Raw genomic sequence first — 20,641 nt, 5'->3', positions numbered from 1 at the left:
AGGCATTAGAGAGGGTGCAAAAAAGATTCATGAGAATAGTTCCGGGGATGAGGAACTTTACTTCGGTGGATTGGTTGGAGAAGCTGGGTCTGTTCTCCTTGGAGAAGAGAAGATTAAGAGGACATTTGATAGCGGTGTTCATAATCATGAGGGATCTGAACAGAGTAGATCGGAGAAACTGCTCCCCATTGGTCGAAGAATCCAGAGGACACTGATTTAAGGTGATTGGCAATAGAAGCAATGGCGAAATGAGGAAAAGCTTTTTTACCCAGCGAGTGGTTGCAATCTGGAATGCACTGCCGAAAGTATAGTGGAGGCAGATTCAATTGAGGCCTTCAAAAGAGAACGGGATTATTATCTCGAGAAAAAATTTGGAGGGTTACGGGGAAAAGGCAGGGGTGTGGGAGTGGGTGAGAAGCCCTTGCAGAGAGCAAGCACAGACATAGTGGGCTGAATGGCCTCCTGAGCTGTAACCATTCTATGAATGTGGAACTTGCTACTGCATGGAGTCATTGAAGGCAATAGCATTTAAGGGGAAGCTAGATAAGTACATAACGAACAAACTCATAGAAGAATATGCAGATAGGGTTAGGTGATGTTGGGTGGGAGGAGGGTCATCTGGAGCATAAATGCCGACACAGGCCAGTTGGGTCAAATGGCCTGTTTCTGTGCTGTACCTTCTCCGTAATTCTATGTAATTACAGATGGACAACAAAGGTGGCCCTTGCAGCGATGCCTGCACCTCGAGAACAAATATTTTTTACAAAGGCAAGACTGTAACAGCATTTAAGTTGGAGCCGGTCGGTATTTGTAAAAGACTGTAAAAGGTTATGGTGTAATGGCATTATGGTAGCTAGCTGCAGCTGAGGGGCCAAATATTGTCTGGGTAATTATATCTACGTATAAACCATTAATTAACATTTTTGGAATGAAACTTCGATAAGCTATTACGAGACACTACCTTTGCAAAATGTATTGTTTTCCTTTTGCCAGATCCCACTACTGTCATGCAGTGTTGAGTAAAGCATTTGATGAATGGAAGGAGCAATGGTGGAGTGTGCGGATAGAATGGAAACTGATGGTTCGAGCGGTCTGTCACTACAGGTAGCTGTTTTTTATTCTCCTTCGCCACCCTGGCTAGGGTATGTTCCCACAGGTGCTAAATATTCCACTGATATCTCACCCAGATGGCAGAATCAACAATGATGCCATTCCTGTACTTGCTTGTTGTTCACACGTGTGTGTACTTCCATAGGGATTGCTGGATAGCGCACAAGAGCAGGAACCTTGGTTAATGAGGACAGTCACAGAGTCTGAGATCATCTAACTCCGGATGTAGCTGGTTCTTCAAGGAAATTAATTTTCTTAATGTGTTTTGGATTGTATGCTGTACATAGTTTTAAAAGTTGTATTTATTGCCACTGTGGTGCATTGTGCTGGAAAACCAATTCCCTTGATTGTTTAACTGACAATGCAAAATAACTGCTGTTTGAAAGCAGATTGCTTCAATCCAAAGAAGCTATATAATGGTGCTCTCAATTTCTTGTATTTATTTTGCTTTTTATAAAGATGTAATCTCTTGTTCGGGTGCAGTTTCACACATGCTGCCTCAAGTACCTCATCCATGTGGTCCTTCTTCATACGCAAGTCCAGACTATAAGCACTGGCAAATTACTTGGACCACGGAGGGCATCACAGCATGCTGTTTCCTGTCTTTATCTGGTGTATAGTTGAGAGAAAGAGGAAACAATATGTGTTTACATACATATATGTGCACTTTCCAGCAGGATTCACTGGGTCATGATCAGGAAAGAACACCCTATAGTTGGCCTTAATGACCATCCAAGTCCACGGTTATTGAGGCCAACAGTAGAAACCCTCCCATGGTTAATTGAGCACGGACTGGGAATTGGACCTGAGCTGTTGCCAGTCTGTGTGCTTCAGTTCTACGCTGGCCGTTGTATTTAACAACTGATCTTAAGGGGTTGGGGGCTACACAGCAGCATTTTCAGTTAATGACACTTCACTATCATGTATAAGTTGGTATTTGATGACCATGGATTGCTAAGGCACTCATGTTCTTTTCTAAGTTACAGAATTAAATTATTGAATGACCAAAGTAACAATGCTTGGCGTGGCACATAGCATGCTGATTAAGTATTCCAGGTTTCATTCCCGATTTACACTGTGTTACTTATTCTCAAGTTGGGAAGCAGTAGTGGTGCATCATGTTGGCCACACTATCCCAGGCTAGGGAAGGAAATTTTGAGGGAATGCTGCCATGTTTCTGCTCTCAGTGACCTGTGTTGGAAAGTGCCTGTGGATGTTGGGAAAGTAAAGAATTTGTGTTTGCTTTGCATGCCCCACAGTGGAATAGCTAATAGATCTGTGTTCATGCATGGATGTTGATGCTTGGCAAGGTAGCGCAGTTCAGTCAGTGCCTGGAGCTGTGCTGCAGAATGAGTCGGTGACATTTTGATGGGTAGTGAGAAGGGTAGCAAGAGGACTAGATGTGAAATGCATCAGAATAAAGCTCTATTCTATTTCTGTAATCTGCCATATTCCTGCCCATTACAGGTATCATGTATACAATCAGACATGGAGAGCCTGGCAGGCATACATCCTTCAACAGCAGAGGAAGAAAGCAAAGCACAGGATGGCAGTTTCCCATGGTATGAGATGGAGATGCTTACAATTGATGAGGGAATCTTGGTTAACCTCCATTTTCAGATGCAAAATAATGTTGGGTTGTTCTGAACTTAACATGACCAGTATTCCAAGCTACAAAGTTCCTTGATCAAATAACCCTTGAAGATCTTGGGCTGTGTTTACTTGTAGCAGTTGGCGGCCAGTAAAATAACAGGCCAGTTTAAAAACTGCTCTATGCTAGCAGCCAACTAAATGGACCATAATTTGTTGTCTAAGTAGTGTTGAGGCTATTGGCACTTATTGTTACTTAAGTGCAAATAGTACAGCAACTTCAGGCGAGAAGTGCTGTTAAACGCAAGTATCCAAAAGTTGCTGTCCGAATTGTGCCGCTCTGCCATTAGCCTAGCAAAAATGCCATCTCGCTAACTGCATCACCATGGAAATGCATTGAATAATGAATTTGCTGTATTTGCTTGATAGATAGTAACTAAACTCACAATAGAAAGTTGTTTTGTCCATTTCACGAAGTACCCTGTTAACAATGTGTTAAGTGTTAAATACTGCCAATCAATCTCCCTGGCACTGAAAATTAACTTTTAGGAGTGTGGATTCTCATTCTTCAAGGTTTTAATTGCTGAAGATAATAAAAATGTAAAATTTAGGCATGGCGGGACATCTCAGTCCCATGGCGTGCACATCCTGTTCCATGTGGGAACTCAAGGACAGTTATCATGTCCTGGGCGACAGCAGCTGGCGTTCCTGCGGTGCATCTGCAAGGCACATTGTTTTGTGGATAGCATGTTTTTGGAGGTGTGCAGGCAGCGAGGGTGTGCAGGCAGCGAGGGAATGGCTGACTGCCAGACAGTCAGGGAGGACCAGGCAGGGAGTGCAGGAGTCCCCTGAGTGCCTCTCACTCGAGAACCAGTATTTGGAGCTGAGGAGTGCAGCCAGGGCCAATGCCATGGCACCATGTATGGCTCAGCTGTACAGGGTGGGGTGCAGGAGGAACGTAGGAGATTCAGTAGTTAGGGGTTAGATAGGCATTTCTGTGGCTGCAGGTGGGAATCCAGGATGGTATGTTGTCACTATGGTGCCAGGGTCCAGGATGTTAGAGTGGCTGCAGTGCATTCTGAGGGGAAAGGGTGAACTGCCAGAGGTTGTGGTCCGAATCAGTACCAACAACATAGGTAGAAAAAGGGATGAGGTCCTCCAGAAGGATTTTAGGGAGCTAGGAAGAAGATGAGCAAGCAGGACCTCAAAGTTACTAATCTCTGGATTACTCCTGGTACCACATGCTGGTGAGTATATAAACAAGAGGACAGAGCAGGTGAATGCGTGATTGGAGAGATGGTGCAGGAGGAAGGGCTTTAGATTCTTAGGACATTGGGATAAGCTCTGGGGGAGATGGAACCTGTACAGACTGGTTGGGTTGCACCTCAGTAGCGCTGGGACCAATGTGGTCACCGGGAAGTTTGTTCATGCTGTTGGGAAAGGTTTAAATTAACTTGGCAGGGAGATGGGAACCAGTATGTAGCATTAGGAAGGATTAACAGGGTGCACAGAGGATTTGGAGAGACAGATAGCACTGGAATAAGAAACAGTAAGGTATTAGGTCAGACTAATAGGATATACAATAAGATCTATTCAGGTTTTCAGGGCGTGCACATAAATGCCTGTGTGATAAATAAGGTTGGTCAGTTGCAGGTACAATTAGCCACGTAGGAATATGATATTATGGCGATAACGGAGACCTTGGTCAAAAAAGGACAGGACTGGCAACTAAATATCACTGGATACAAGGTGTTCAGGAAAGTTAGAGAAGGAAAGTAATGAGGAGGGCTGACAGTATTGATTAAGGAGAATGTTAGAGTGTTAGAGAGGATGTGTTGGAACAGTCAAGGACAGAATCGATTTGGTTCGAGTTAAACAGTGGAAGTGCCATTACACTACTGGGTGTATTCTATAGACCACCAACTAGTGGGAAAGGTATAGAGAAGCAAATTTGCAGAGAAATTATAAAGAGGTGCAAGAACCATAGCAAATTGATAATGGGGCACTTTATCCTATTGTAAACTGGGATAGGAATAGTGTACAGGGCATAGAGGGGGAAGAGTTTCTGAAGTGTGTCAGGAGAATTTTCTTGATCACGTTTCCAATGTAATGAGGAAGGAGGCATTGCTGGATCTGGTTCTGGGGAATGAAGTGAGTTAAGTAGATCAAGTGTCTGGGGGAACATTGAGGGAACAGTGATCATCGTATCGTAAGGTTTAGGTTTGGTATGGAAAAAGACAGGAGCGATCTTGAGAAAAAATACTAAATTGGAAGAGGGCGAAATTGCATGTGTTATAATTGCACCTGTCCTGGATAAACTTGAATGAAAGATTGGCAGGGGAAACAGTGATGGGTACAATTGAGATACGTTCCCACAAGTGATGGAAGAGGTCATCAACAGTGCTATCAAGCGGCACTTGCTCAACAATAACCTGCTCACAGATGCTAAGTTTGGGTTCTGCTAGGGCCACTCAGTTCCTGACCTCATTACAGCCTTGGTCCAAACATGGACACAGCAGCTGAACTCGTGAGGTGAGAGTGACTGCCCTTGGCTTCAAAGCAGCATTTGATCAAGTATGGCATCAAGGAGCCCGAGCAAAACTCGAGTCAGTAGGAAGCAGGGGGAAAACTCTCTGCTATGCATGACTCCAAACAGCAGAAAGGAAGATGGTTGTGGTTGTTGGAGGTCAATCATCTCAGTCCCAGGATATCACTGCAGGAGTTCCTCAGGGTAGTGTCCTAGGCCCAACCATCTTCAGCAGCTTCATCAATGATCTTCCTTCAATCATAAGGTCAGAAGTGGGGATGTTCCTGATGATTGCACAGTGTTCAGCACCATACCTGACTTCTCAGATGCTGAAGCAGTCCGTGTCCATATGCAGCAAGACCTGGACAACATGTAGGCTTGGCTGATAAGTGACAAGTAATATTCGTGCCACACAAGTGCCAGGCAATGACCATCTCTAACAAGAGAGAATCTAACCATCTCCCTTTGACGTTCATTGGCATTACCATTGGTGAATCCCCCACTATCAACATCCTGTAGGTCACCATTGACCAGAAACTGAACTGGACCAGCCACACAAATGCTGTAGCTACAAGAGCAGGTCAGAGGCTAGGAATTCTGCAGCCGGTAACAAACCTCCTGACTCCCCAGTGACTGTCCACCATCGACAAGGCACAAGTCAGGTGTGTGATGGAAAACTCTCCACTTGCCTGGATGGGTGCAGTTCCAACAACACTCAAGAAGCTTGACACCATCCAGGACAAAGCAGCCCACTTGATTGGCACCCCATCCACCACCTTCAACATTCACTCATTCCACCACCAACGCACAGTGGCAGCAGTGTGTGTCATATACAAGATGCACTGCAGCAACTCACCAAGGTTCCTTCGACAGCACCTTCCAAACCAGTGATCTCTACCACCTAGAAGGACAAGGGCAGCAAATGCATGGGAACACAACAAGTTCTCCTCGAAGCCACACACTATCCTGACTTGGAACTATATGGCCGTTCCTTCACTGTCGCTGGGTCAGAATCCTGGAACTCCCTTTCTAACAGTACTGTGGGTGTACCAACACCCCAAGGACTGCAGGGGTTCAAAAAGACAGCTCACTGCCACCGTCTCGAGGGCAAATAAGGATGGGCAATAAATGCTGGCCTAGCCAGCAACGCCCACATCCCCGAACAAATAAAAAAGGGGGAAAGGTAGGACAATCAAAGCCAGAGCTCCCTGGATGAGGAAATAGATAGTGTAAGATGAAGCAAAAAAAGGAGGTTTATGACTTTTGTCAGGTTGATAATAGAGATAGGACCAGGCTGACTATAGCAAGTTCAGAGGGTCAGTGAAAAAGGCAATGAGAGAGTATGAGAAGACTGGCGCTAATATAAAGGGGAATCCAAAAGTCTTCTATAGGCACAGAAATGGTAGATGGTTAGTAAGAGTAGGGGTGGGGAGGATTAGGGAGTTAAAAGGGATCTGTGCATGGAGGCAGAGGGCATCGCTGAGGTACTAAATGAACACTTTGCATCTGTCTTTGCCAAAGTCATAGTGAAGGAGGAGGTAATTGAGATAGTGGATGGGCTCAAAATTGATAGAGGAGGTATTAGAAAGGTTGGCTGTACTTAAGTTGATAAGTTACCAGGGCTGGCTGGAATGCATTCAAGGTTGCAACTTGCGGAGGTGCTAGCCATAATCTTCCAATCCTTCTTAGATATGGGGATGGTGCCAGAGGACTGGAGAATTGCAAATGTTACACACTTGTCTAAAAAAGGGTGTCAGGATAAACCCAGTCAGTTTAACCTCGGTGGTGGGAAAGCTTTGAGAAACAATAATCTGGTCACCTGGACAAGTGTGAATTAATTAATGCGAGCCAGTATGGATCTGTTGAAGGCAAATCGTGTTTAACTAACTTGATTGAGTTTTTTGATGAGGTAACAAAGAGGGTTGATGAGGGTGATGCGGTTGATGTGGTGTACATGGACTTCCAAAAGGCATTTGATAAAGTGCCACATAATAGACTTCTCAGCAAAGTTGAGGCTCATGGAATAAAAGGGACAGTGACAGTATGGATACAAAGCTGGCTGAGTGACTGGAAATAGAGAGTAATGGTAGACATTTTTTGGACTGGAGCAAGGTATATAATGGTGTTCCCTAGGAGCCAGTACTAGGACCAATGCTTTTCTTGATATGTGTTAATGACTTGGTTGTACAGGGCATAATTTCAAAATTTGCAGATGACACGAAACATGGAAGTATTGTGAAGTGTGTGGAGGATAGTGATAGACTTCAAGCGGACAGAGACAGGCTTGTGGAATGTGTGGACAAGCAGCAGATGAAACTTAATACAGGGAAATGTGAAGTGATCCATTTTGGTAGGAAGAATGAGGAGAGGCAATATAAAATAAAGCATGCACTTCTGAAGTGGATGCAGGAACAGAAAGACCTGTGGGTGGAGTTGCAGAAATCATTGGAAGTGGGTAGGGCAGGTTGAGAAAGAGGTTAATAAGGCATACGGGATCCTGGGCTTCAAAAATAGAGGCATAGAGTACAAAACAAGGAAGTTATGGTGAACCTTGATAAAACTCTGGCTCAGCCTCAACTGGAGTATTGTGTTCACCTTTGAGCACCATGCTTTAGGGCGGATGTGAAGGCATTAGGTATGGAATAGATTCACAAGAATGGTTGCGGGGATGAGAGACTTCAGTTATGTAGATAGATTGGAGAAGTTCGGGTTGTACTTAGAGAAGAGAAGATTGAGAGGAGATTTGGTAGAGGTTTTCAAAATCATGCAGGATCTGGAGAATAGATCGAGAAAAGTGTTCCCTTTGGCAGAGGGATCGAGAACCAGAGGACACAGATTTTAGGTGATTGGCAAAAGAACCAAAGGTGACATGAGAACTTTTTTTTTTACATAGCAAGTGGTTTGGATCTGGAATGCACTGTCTGAAAGGGTGATGGAAGCACATTGAACTGTGGTTTTCAAAAGGGAATTGGATAAGTACCTGAAGATAAAAAATGTGCAGTGTTATGGGGAAAGGGTGGCAGAGTGGGACTGGCTGAATTGCTTGTGCGGAAAGCTGGCAATGGACTTGACAGGCCGAATGGCCTCCTTCTGTGCTGTAACCATTCTAATAGTTGTTTTTTTACTTTGTCTTTTTTGTTTTTCTCAATCCAATGTTTTTTCCTTCTCTTTCTCTTACTGTGCCTGATTTGGCACTAAATTCACCTCTAATTTTCATTTCCTTCTTTGTCATTGCGTTGTTCATTTCGCAATTCTTCAATCTGATTTGGTTGAAGAGATAGACAGTTGCTTGCTCTGTTCAGGTCCTAGATACCCTGTTTCCCTAGCTATTCGTTATCAGATAATATAAAACATTTCAAAACTAAACCTGCAGGGGCAAGTCTAACTATTGGCAGATGTCGTTACATGCTCTGCTGCAGAGATTTCATGTCCCATATGTTGTGCATTGCATGGTATAATATTCTTAGCATTGAAAAATGGCATCTTCAATTTACTGTGAGCATTGCCACAGAAGGTCCGCTCGTCTTTGCCTAAAACATCAATAAATGGCAACTGGGCTGGACTCGTGATATGAATTCAAGTCCTATCAAGGCTACTGGGAGGATTGAAATGTAATTAATTAATAAATGTGGAATAAAATAATCATGAAACTACCGGATTGTGATGAAAACCGATCGGGTTCACTGATGTCCTTCAGGGGAGGAAATCTGTCATCCTTAATAAGTCTGGCATATATGTGACTCCAGACCAACAGCAATGTGGTTGTCTCTTAACTGCCCTCTGAAATGGCCTAGCAAGCTGCTCAGTTGTATGAAACTGCTGCACAAAAGTCAAATAAGAAAACTAGACAGACCACCCAGCATCGACCTGGGTGCTGGAAATGACAAAGGTACACCATGCCCATCAACCCTGCAAAGTTCTCCTCACTAATGTCTGAAGACATGGGTCAAAATTGGAAGAGCTGTCCCACAGACTAGTCAAGCAACAGCCTGACATAGTCATACTCAGTGAAACATACCTTACAGCCAATGTCCCAGCCTCCTCCTTCACTATCCCTGGGTGCATCCTGCCCCACTGGCAGGATAGACCCACCAGAGGTGGTGGCACAGTGGTATACAGTCTGGAGGGCGCGGCCCTGGGAGTCCTCAACATTGACTCCAGACCCCATGAAGTCTCGTGCCATCAGGTGAAACATGGGCAAGGAAACCTCCGAATGATTATCACCTACTGCCGTCTCTCAGCTGATGAGTCAGTCCTTCTCCATGTTGCACACCACTTGGAAGAAGCATTGAGGGTGGCAAGGACACAGAATGGGCAGCACAGTGGCGCAGTGGTTAGCACTGCAGCCTCACAGCTCCAGCGACCCGGGTTCAGTTCTGGGTACTGCCTGTGCGGAATTTGCAAGTTCTCCCTGTGACTGTGTGGGTTTCCGCCTGGTGCTCCGGTTTCCTCCCACAGCCAAAGACTTGCAGGTTGATAGGTAAATTGGCCATTGTAAATTGCCCCTAGTGTAGGTAGGTGGTATGAGGATGGTGGGGATGTGGTAGGGAACATGGGATTAATGTAGGATTAGTATAAATGGGTGGTTGTTGGTCGGCACAGACTCAGTGGGCCGAAGGGCCCGTTTCAGTGCTGTATCTCTAAATAAATAAATAAATGTCCGTCACCAAGAGTGACTTGGTAGCACCTCTCCTGACTGAGGTGGCCAAGTCCTGATGGACATACCTGCCAGACTGGGCCTGTGGCAGGTGGTGAGAGAACCAACAAGAGACATACTTACTTGACCTCATCCTCACAAATCTACCTGTTGCAGATGCATTTGTTCATGACTGTATTGGCAGGAGTGACCACCACACAGTCCTTGTGGAGGCGATGTCCTGTCTTCACACTGAGGACACCCTCCGCTGTGTATGTGGCACTGCCACTGTGATAAATGGGATCGATTCAGAATAGATCTTGCAGCTCAAAACAGGCCATCCATGAGGTGCCGTGAGCCATCAGCAGCAGCAGAATTGTTTTCAACCACAAGCAGTAACCTCATGGCCTGAGATATTCCTCACTCTCCCATTTCCATCAAGCTAGGAGACTAGCCCTGCTTCAGTGAGGAGTGTAGAAGAGCATGACAAGAGAAACACCAGGCATACCTAAAAATGTGTGCCAACCAGGTGAAACTACAACACAGGATTACATGCATGCTAAACAGCAGAAGCAGTCAGCTCTAAGATGGAGCGAAGTGATCCCATAACCAGTGGATCAGATCAAAGCTCTGCCTGCCACATCCAGTCGTGAATGCTAGTGGGCGATTGAACAATAAGCGGAGGTGGAGGCTGCAAAAACATCCCCATCCTCAAGATGGGAGAGCCCAGCATGTCAGTACAAAAGGAAATGTTGATGTATTTGCAACCATCTTCAGCCAGAAGTGTCAAGTGGCTGATGCGTCTCTGTCTCCTCCTGAAGCCACCATGCTAGAGTCATTATGCAACACAAGGAGGCCATTCTGCCCGTCAATGCCAACTCACTCCACATGATGTTAAATGGCTGAAAGCAATGGGTACAGCAAAGGCTACAGGCCCTGACAACATCCCTGCTGTAGTACTGAAAACTTGTGCTCCAGAACTGGCTACAAACTTAGCCAAGCTGTTTTAGTACAGCTACAACACGGGCATCTACCTAACAATATGGAAAATGCTGAAGAATGTCCTGTCCACAAAAGGCAGAACAAATTCAATCTGGCCAATTATTGCCCCATCAATCTACCCAATCATCATGTGAGAAAGGTATCTTCGACAGTGCTATCAAGTGGCACTTATTCAGCAATAACCAGCTCGTTGATGCTCAGTTTAGGTTCCGCCAGGGTTGCTCAGTTGCACACCTCATTACAGCCTTGGTCCAAACATGGACAAAAGAGCTGAATTGCTGAGGTGAGCTGAGATTGACTGCCCTTGACATCAAGGCAGCATTTGACCAAGTGTGGTATCACGGGGTCCCTAGAAAAGTAGCAAAACCTAGATCACATTCAAGCTTGGGTTGATGTCACACAAGTACCAGGCAATGACCACGTCCAAGAAAAGAGAATCTAACCATCGCCCCATGACATTCAATGGCATTATCATCGCTGAATCTCTCTCCATCAATATCCTGGGGGTTGTCATTGACTAGAAACTTAACTAGATCAGTCATATGGATACTGTGGCTACAAGAGCAGGTCAGAGGCTGGGAATTCTGTGACAAATAATTCACCACTTGACTTCCTAAAGCCTTTGAACCATCTACAAGGCACAAGTCAGGAGTGTCATAGAATATTTTCCATTTGCCTGGATGAGTACAGCTCCAATAACATCCAAGAAGCTCTACATCATTCAAGACAAAGCAGTCCGCTTGATTGGCACCCTGTCCAGCACCTTGAAGCATTCACTTGCTCCTCCTCCAGCCCACAGTGACAGCAGTGTGTACCATCTATAAGATGCACTGCAGCAACTCGCCAAGGCTCTTTCCAAACCTGTGACCTCTACTACCTAGAAGGACAAGGGCAGCTGACACATGGGAGCACCACCGCCTCCAAGTTCCCCTCCAAATCACTCACCATCTTGACTTGGAACTATATGGCCGTTCCTGCTGGGCCAAAATCCTGGAACTCCCTTCCTAATGGCATCTTGGGTGTACTGATACCACATGAATTGCAGCGGTTTAAAAAGGTAGCTCACCACCACCATCTGGGCGATTCAGGATGGGCAGTACATGCTGGCCTGCCAGCGATGCTCAAGAGCGAATTAAAAAAAGAATCTTGTCTTTAAATAAAATTGCAGAAAGAGAAGCAAACTGTTTCACTGTTTGTTTTTTTCTGACCTTGAAATAACCTAGTGAGGTTGTTGAGTAAATGGGGAGTAGCCGATCTGTATAAACTTCCAATAACATTGATTAGGCTTGTATTTGAGCTCAGGACCGAAGTAGAACACAAGAAATAGGAGCAGAGGTAGACCATATGGCCCATTGAGCCTGCTCTGCTATTCAATACCATCATGGCTCATCTTAGGCTTCAACTCTACTTTCCTGCCCGCTCGCCATATCCCTTGGTTCCCAGCCTTAAATGTATTCAATGAAGGAGTATCCACTGTCCTCTGGGGTAGAGAATTCCAAAAATTCACAACCCTTCGAGTGAAGTAATTTCTCCTCATCTCAGTCCTAAATGATTGGCCCCTTATTTTGAGACTGTGCCCCCGTGTCTTAGATTCCCTGACCAGCGGAAACAATCTCTGTGTCTACTGTATCCAGCCCCTTCAGAATCTTATATGTTTCAATGAGATCGCCTCTCATTCTTCTAAACTCCAGAGAGTATAGGTCCAATTTATTCAGCCTCTCATTGTAAGACAACCCTCTCATCCAGGGACCAATTCGCTGTACTGCCTCCAATTCAAATATATCTTTTCTTAAATATGGAGAAGAAAACTGCACACAGTACTCCACATGTGCTGTCACCAAAACCCTGTACAATTGTAGCAAGACTTCTTTATTCCTGCACTCCAATCCCCTTGCAGTAAAGGCCAACATGCCATTTGCCTTCCTAATTGCTTGCTGTACCTGCATACTAACTTTCTGCATTCCTTGTATGAGCACACCCAAGTCTCTCTGAACATTGACACTTACAAGTTTCACACCTTTTAAAAAAAATTCTGCTTTTCTATTCTTACGACCAAAGTGCATAACTTCACACTTCCCTACATTATATTCCATTTTCCATCTTGTTGCCCGCTCACTTAACCTGTCTATATCTCTTTGCAGCCTCTCTACATTCTTCCCCGCAGCTTACCTTTCCACCTACCTTTATATCATCAGCAAACATGGATACATTACTGTTTCTCTTCATCTAAGATATTAATATAGATTGTAAATAGCTGAGACCCCAGCACTGATCCATGCAGCACTCCACTATTCACTACCTGCCAACTCGGAAATGCCCCATTTATGTCCACTCTTTGCTTCCTGTCTGTTAACCAATCCTCTAACCATGCTAATATGTTATCCCTAACTCTATGAGCCCTTATCTTGCCGATTAACCTTTTGTGTGGCTCCTTATTGAATGCCTTTTGGAAATGCAGGTATATCACATCTACTGGTTCCCCTTTATCTACTCTACTAGTTACATCCTCAAAAAACTCTAATAAATTTGTTAAACAGGATTTATCTTCAGTAAAACCATGTTGACTTGTTCAAATCATACTGTGCTTTTCTAAGTGCATGGTTAAGATTTCCTTAATAATAGATTCCAACATTTTCCCAATGACTGATGTCAGGCTAACTGGCCTGTAGTTCCCTGTTTTCTCTCTCCCTCTTTTCTTGAAAAGCGGTGTAACATTTGACAAATTCCAGTCTAATGGGACCGTTGCCGAATCTAAGGAATTTTGAAAAATCACAGCAAGCGCATCCGCTATATCTACAGCTATCTCTTTTAGAACCCTAGGGTGCAGACCATCAGGTCCCAGTGGTATGTCGGATTGTAGCCGCTTAAATTTCTCCAAACATTTTTCTCTGCTGACAAGAATTTCCTTAATTTTTTAGCCCCGCGGCTACCGTCTATTTCTGGTATGAAACTTGTGTCTTCTACTGTGAAGACAGATGCAAAATATTTGTTCAGTGCCTCTGCCATTTCCTCATTCCCCATGATAATTTCTCCTGTCTCTGCTTCTAAGGGACCAATGTTTACTTTAGCTACTCTCTTCCTTTTTATATACTTATAAAAGCTCTTGCACTCTGTTTTTATATTACTGGCAAGTTTACTCATTCTATTATTTTTTTCTCAAATTTTTGGGGGCCATTTGCTGGTTTCTAACTCACTCCCAATGTTCAGACTTGCTACTCTTTTTAGAAACATAGAAAATAGGAGCAGGGATAGGCCATTTGGCCCTTCGAGCCTGCACCGCCATTCAATAAGATCATGGCTGATTGTCCAAACTCAGTACCCTGTTCCCGCTTTCTCCCTGTATCCCTTGATTCCTTTAGCCCTAAGTACGATATCAAACTCTTTCTTGAATATATTTAATGATTTGGCCTCAACTGCTTTCTGTGGTAGAGAATTCCACAGGTTCACCACTCTCTGGGTGAAGAAATCCCTCCTCATCTCAGTTCTAAATGGCTAACCCCTTATCCTTAGATTGTGTCCCTTGGTCCTGGACTGCCCTGCCGTCGGGAACATCCTGCATCTAGTCTGTCCAGTCCTGTTCGAATTTTGTAGGTTTCTATGAGATCCCCTCTCATTATTCTAAATTCTAGCGAATACAAGCCTAATCGACCCAATCTCTCTTCATACGTCATTCCTGCCATCCCAGGAATCGGTCTAGTGAACCTTCGCTGCACTCCCACCATAGCAAGAACATCCTTCCTCAGATGAGACCACAACTGCATGCAATATTCCAGAGGTGGTCTCACCAAGGCCTTGTATATTGCAGCAAGACATCTTTGCTCCTGTACTCGAATCCTCTTGCTATGAAGGCCAACATACCATTTGCCTTCTTAACTGCCTGCTGGACCTGCATGCAGACTTTCAGCGACTGGTGCACAAGGACACCCAGGTCTCACTGCACCTCCCCCTTTCCCAATCTATCGCCATTGCGATAATCTGCCCCTCTGTTTTTGCTACCAAAGTGAATAACCTCACATTTATCCACATTATATTGCATCTGCCATGTATTTGCCCACTCATTCAACCTGTCCAAATCACACTGGAGCTTCTCTGCATCCTCCTCACAGCTCACACTCCCACCCAGCTTTGTGTCATCTGCAAACTTGGATATTTTACATTTAATTCCCTCATCTATATCATTAATATAGTGAATAGCTGGGGCCCTAGCACTGATTCCTGTGGTACCCCACTAGTCAAGGCCTGCCACTTGGAAAAAGATCCATTTATTCCTACTCTTTGTTTCCTGTCTGCCAACCAATTCTCTTTCCATGTCAGTACCTTACCCCCAATCCCATGTGCTTTAGTCTTGAAAGCTAATCTCTTATGTGGGACCTTATCAAAAGCCTTCTGAAAGTCCAAATACATCATATCCACAGGTTTTCCCTGATCTATTATACTAGTTACATACTCAAAAAATTCCTATTGATTTGTCAAGCGTGATTTCCCTTTCGTAAATCCAAGTTAACTTTTTCCAATCCTGTCAGTGTTTTCCAAGTGCTCTGCTATTACATCTTTTATAATGGACTCTCGCATTTTCCCCACTACTGATGTCAGGCTCGCCGGTCGATAATCCCCTGTTTGCTCTCTGCCTCCCTTTTTTAAATAGTGGGGTTACATTAGCTACCCTCCAATCCATTGGAACAGTTCTAGAGTCTAGAGAATTTTGAAGAATGACCAGCAATGCATCTACTATTTCAAGGGCCACTTCCTTAAGTACTCTGGGATGTAGATTATCAGGCCCTGGGGATTTATCTGCCTTCAATCCCATTAATTTCCCTAACACCATTTCCCTACTAATACTGATTTCATACAGTTCCTCCTTCTCACTAGGCCCTATGTTCCCCAACATTTCTGGGAGGTAATTTGTGTCGTCCTTTGTGAAGACAGAACCAAAGTATGTATTTAATTGGTCTGCCATTTCTTTGTTCCCATTATAAATTCCCCTGTTTCTGACTGTAAGAGACCCACATTTGTCTTCATTAATCTTTTTCTCTTCACATAGCTATAGAAGCTTTTACAGTCAGTTTTTATGTTCTCTGCAAGCTTACTGTCATACTCTATTTTCCCCTTCTTAATCATTCCCTTTGTCCTCTTCTGCTGAATTCTAAACTGTTCCTAATCCTCAGGTTTGTTGCTTGTTCTGGCCATTTTATTTTTCTCTTCCTTGGATCTAATACAATCCCTAATTTCTTTTGTAAGCCACAGTTGAGCCACCCTTCCTGCTTTATTTTTGTGCCAGACACAAATGAACAATTATTGTAATTCATCCATGCGCTCTTTAAATGCTAGCCATTGCCTATCCACTGTCAACCCTTTAAGTAACGTTCCCCAATCTATCAACTCACGCCTGATACCTTCATAGTTTCCTTTATTTAGACTCCGGACCCTAGTCTCGGAATCAACTCTCTCACTCTCCATCTTAATGAAGAATTCTATCATGTTATGGTCGCTCTCCCCAAGGGACCCTGCACAACAAGATCGCTGACTAATCCTTTCTCATTAAATTTTTTGCAGCGTTTCTTTTCTTTTAATCTAATACTATCAACTTCCTGAGTGAGCCACTGATGGGTCTTTCTTGCTGAGTTTTTATTTTTCAATGGAATGTATTTTTGTTGAACATTTTGAATTGTTTCTTTAAATGTTTCCCACTGTTCATTTACCACCATACCTTTTAGTCTATTTACCCACTTTACCGTGGCCAGTTTTCCGCTCATACCTATGTAATTGGCTTTATTTAAGTTTAAGATTCTTGTTTGTGATATGAGTGTCACTTTCAAACTTGCCATGAAATTCAATGGTATTATGATCACTATTTTCCAGTGGATCTTTTACTATGACATTAGTAATTAACCCTGCTTCATTACACAATACTAGATCTAAGGTAGTTTTATCCCTAGTCGGTTCCACAAAATATTGTTCTGAGAAACTGTCCTGAAAACATTCTACAAACACATTTTCTAGACCACTCTTGCCAATTTCAATGTCTCAGTCTAAATGAAGATTAAAGTCCCCCACAATTATTACATTGCCTTTGTTACAAGCTCAAATCATTTCTTGTTTAATGCTCTGTCCAACTGTATAACTACTGTTAGGGGGCCTATAAACTACTCCCACCAGTGTTTTATAATTCTTGCGATTCCTAATTCCTAATAACATACTGATTGTACATTATGATCTTCTGAGGCCAGTTCCTTTCTCACTAATGTCCTTCTGTCATCCTTTATTATTCAGACTATCCCTTCCCCTTTGCCGTTCTGTCTGTTTTTCTGAAATATTGTGTACTCTGGAATATTTATTTCCCAACCTTGATTACCTTGCAACCATGTCTCTGTAATGGCAATTAGATCTAAATCATTTACCTCTATTTGTGCCACTCGTTCATCTTTCTTATTGCAGATGTTTCGCGCATTCAGATAAAAAACCTTTGATTTCGCTTTTTTACTTCTCTGCAGTGACCTTATTTACTGATGTAAAATTTTTGTTAAGCTCTTTGTCCCTTCACGTGAGGGGGGGGGGCGCATTTGATGCTTGGGCAACTCTCAACCTCCATACATTCCGCCCAGGCATGTGCCAGGGAGAGGTCACTCCATGGTAGCCTCACAGCAGCCAAGACAACACTGAGGGCAGCAGTTGCGGGTTATAAGTCCAGCTCAATTGGCGTAGAGATTTGGCGCCACGTGTTACCTTTGTTGGTGAGAGAAGGCATCACATCTCACTGGACAGCTACTGCCCGCCTCAAAGCGGGCAGCCCCGGTCAGAAAGGTTTTGTCCCGCCACAGTCCACCTGCTTCAATGGGTGCTTGAAGCTCTGCGTCATTGCCCGACAAGTGGACTGTAACACCGCACCAAACAGCACGACAAAAAAAGGAAAGAAGGTACCAGCCCTTCGTTTAGCAAGCTGGAACGTCAGAACTTTGTGTCCTGGCCTGTCGGAAGACCTTACACAAATCAACGACTCTCGGAAGACCACCATCATTAACAACGAGCTCAGTAGGCTCAAGGTTGGCATTGCAGCACTTTGGGAGACACACCTCCCTGTGAGCGGATCTCGAAGAGAGCAAGACTACACCTTCTACTGGCAGGGTCGGGATCCTTAAGAACCAAGACAGCATGGAGTGGGCTTCGCAATCAAACTCTTTGCTCAGCATGATGCAGCCACCTTCAAATGGCTCAGAACGCATACTGTCCATCCGACTGCTCACCGCCTCTGGCCTAGTACGCTTACTCAGCATCTATGCTACAACACTCTGCTCCCCGCCTGAAGTTAAAGACCAGTTTTACAAGGAACTCCATTATATCATTAGTAGCATTCCTAATACCGAACGTTTGTTCCTGCTAGGGGACTTTAATGCCAGGGTTGGGGCTGACCATGACTCATGGCCCTCCTGCTTTGGGCGCAATGGCATTGGAAAGGTGAATGAGAATGGACAGAAACTGCTGGAGTTGTGTACCCATCACAACCTCTGCATCGCCAACTCGTTCTTTCATACTAAACCCTGTCACCAGGTTTCATGGAGACACCCAAGATCGTGTCGTTGGCACCAACTGAACCTCATCGTCACAAAGCGAGCCTCAATAAACAGTGTCCAAATCACACGCAGCTTCCACAGTGCAGACTGCGACACCGACCATTCCCTGGTGTGCAGCGAAGTTAGACTCAAACCAAAGAAGCTACATCACTCCAAGCAGAAGGGCCGCCCGCGCATCAACACTAACAGAATTTCTTATCCACAGCTGTTAAATAAGTTTCTAAATTCACTTGGCAAAGCATTTCAAAACACTCCTGCAGGGGATGCAGAGACGAAGTGGGCCCACATCAGAGACGCCATCTGTGACTCAGCAATGGCCACCTTTGGTAAACGTGAGAAGCAGAATGCAGACTGGTTTCAATCTCACTGTGAAGAGCTGGAACCTGTCATAGCCGCTAAACGCACTGCACTGTTGAACTACAAGAAATCCCCCAGCGAGTTAACATCCGTAGCACTTAAAGTAGCTAGAAGCACTGCACAAAAAACAACCAGGCGCTGTGCAAATTATTACTGGTAACACCTTTGCAGTTGTATTCAGCTGGCCTCCGACACCGGAAACATCAGAAGAATGTGATGGCATTAAGAGAGCTTTTGGGCCAACCATCAAGAAGATTGCCCCCCTCAAGTCCAAATCAGGAGAAACGATCACTGACCAACGCAAGCAAATGAACCGCTGGGTGGAGCATACCTCGAACTGTACTCCAGGGAAAATGTTGTCTCTGAGACCGCCCTCAATGCAGCCCAGTCTCTGCCAGTCATGGATGAGCTGGATGAATAGCCAACAAAATCGGAACTCAGTGATGCCATTGATTCTCTAGCCAGTGGAAAAGCCCCTGGAACGGACGGCATTACCCCTGAAATAATCAAGAGTGCCAAGCCAGCTATACTCTCAGCTCTCCGTGAACTGCTTTGCCTGTGCTGGGATGAGGGAGCAGTACCACAGGACATGCACGATGCCAATATCATCGCCCCCCCCTATAAGAACAAGGGTGATCGCGGTGACTGCAACAACTACCATGGAATCTCCCTGCTCAGCATAGTGGGGAAAGTCTTCGCTTGAGTCGTTTTAAACAGATTCCAGAAGCTGGCTGAGCATGTCTACCCTGAGGCACAGTCCGGCTTTCGAGCAGAGAGATCTGCCATTGACATGCTATTCTCCCTTCGCCAGCTACAGGAGAAATGCCGTGAACAACAGATGCCCCTCTACATTGTTTTCATAGATCTCACCACAGCCTTTGACCTCGTCAGCAGATGTGGTCTTTTCAGACTACTAGCAAAGATCGGATGTCCACCAAAGCTACTAAGTATCATCACTTTATTCCATGACAATATGAAAGGCACAATTCAGCGTAGCGGTGCCTCATCAGACCCCTTTCCTATGCTGAGTGGCGTGAAACAGGGCTGTGTTCTCGCACCTACACTGTTTGGGATCTTCTTCTCCCTGCTGCTGCCACATGCGTTCAAGTCTTCAGAAGAAGGAATTTTCCTCCACACAAGATCAGATGGCAGATTGTTCAACCTTGCCCATCTTAGAGCAAAGATCAAAGTACGGAAGGTCCTCATCAGGGAACTCCTCTTTGCTGACGATGCTGCATTTACATCCTACACAGAAGAGCGTCTGCAGAGACTCATCGACAGGATTGCGGCTGCCTGCAACGAATTTGGCCTAACCATCAGCCTCAAGAAAATGAACATCATGGGCCAGGACATCAGAAATGTTCCATCCAACAATATCAGCGACCACGCTGTGGAAGTGGTTCAAGAGTTCACCTACCTAGGCTCAACTATCAGCAGTAACCTGTCTCTCGATGCAGAAATCAACAAGCGCATGGGAAAGGCTTCCACTGCTATGTCCAGACTGGCCAAGAGAGTGTGGGAAAATGGCGCACTGACACGAAACACAAAAGTCTGAGTGTATCAAGCCTGTGTCTTCAGTACCTTGCTCTATGGCAGCGAGGCCTGGACAACGTATGTCAGCCAAGAGCGACGTCTCAACTCATTCCATCTTCGCTGCCTCTGGAGAATTCTTGGCATCAAGTGGCAGGACCGTACCTCCAACGCAGAAGTCCTCGAGGTGGCTAACATTCCCAGCATATACACCCTAATGAGTCAGCGGTGCTTGAGATGGCTTGGCCATGTGAGCCACATGGAAGATGGCAGTATCCCCAAGGACGCATTGTACCGCAAGCTCGTCACTGATATCAGACC

The 20,641-nt window shown here is 44.7% G+C and overlaps 1 protein-coding gene across 4 annotated transcripts in view; it reads left to right on the top strand.

The window, feature by feature from the left end:
- sfi1 (SFI1 centrin binding protein) overlaps positions 1-20,641 on the top strand; it is a 235,048-nt gene that overhangs the window by 34,879 nt on the left and 179,528 nt on the right. For all 4 annotated transcript variants that reach the window (XR_010977296.1, XR_010977297.1, XM_068055387.1 and 1 more), the window contains exons 5-6: positions 994-1,104; positions 2,578-2,672. Coding sequence is in view for 2 of the 4 variants with exons in the window: in XM_068055387.1 (XP_067911488.1) it covers positions 994-1,104; positions 2,578-2,672 (206 nt within the window). In the remaining 2 variants the exon portion in view is untranslated. The remainder of the gene's footprint in view (positions 1-993; positions 1,105-2,577; positions 2,673-20,641) is intronic.

This window comes from Heterodontus francisci, chromosome 23, assembly GCF_036365525.1.
Source record: "Heterodontus francisci isolate sHetFra1 chromosome 23, sHetFra1.hap1, whole genome shotgun sequence".
Taxonomy (NCBI): domain Eukaryota; kingdom Metazoa; phylum Chordata; class Chondrichthyes; order Heterodontiformes; family Heterodontidae; genus Heterodontus; species Heterodontus francisci.
Note: the sequence above shows the minus strand (reverse complement) of the source record. Positions and strands in the feature narration are given on the sequence as shown.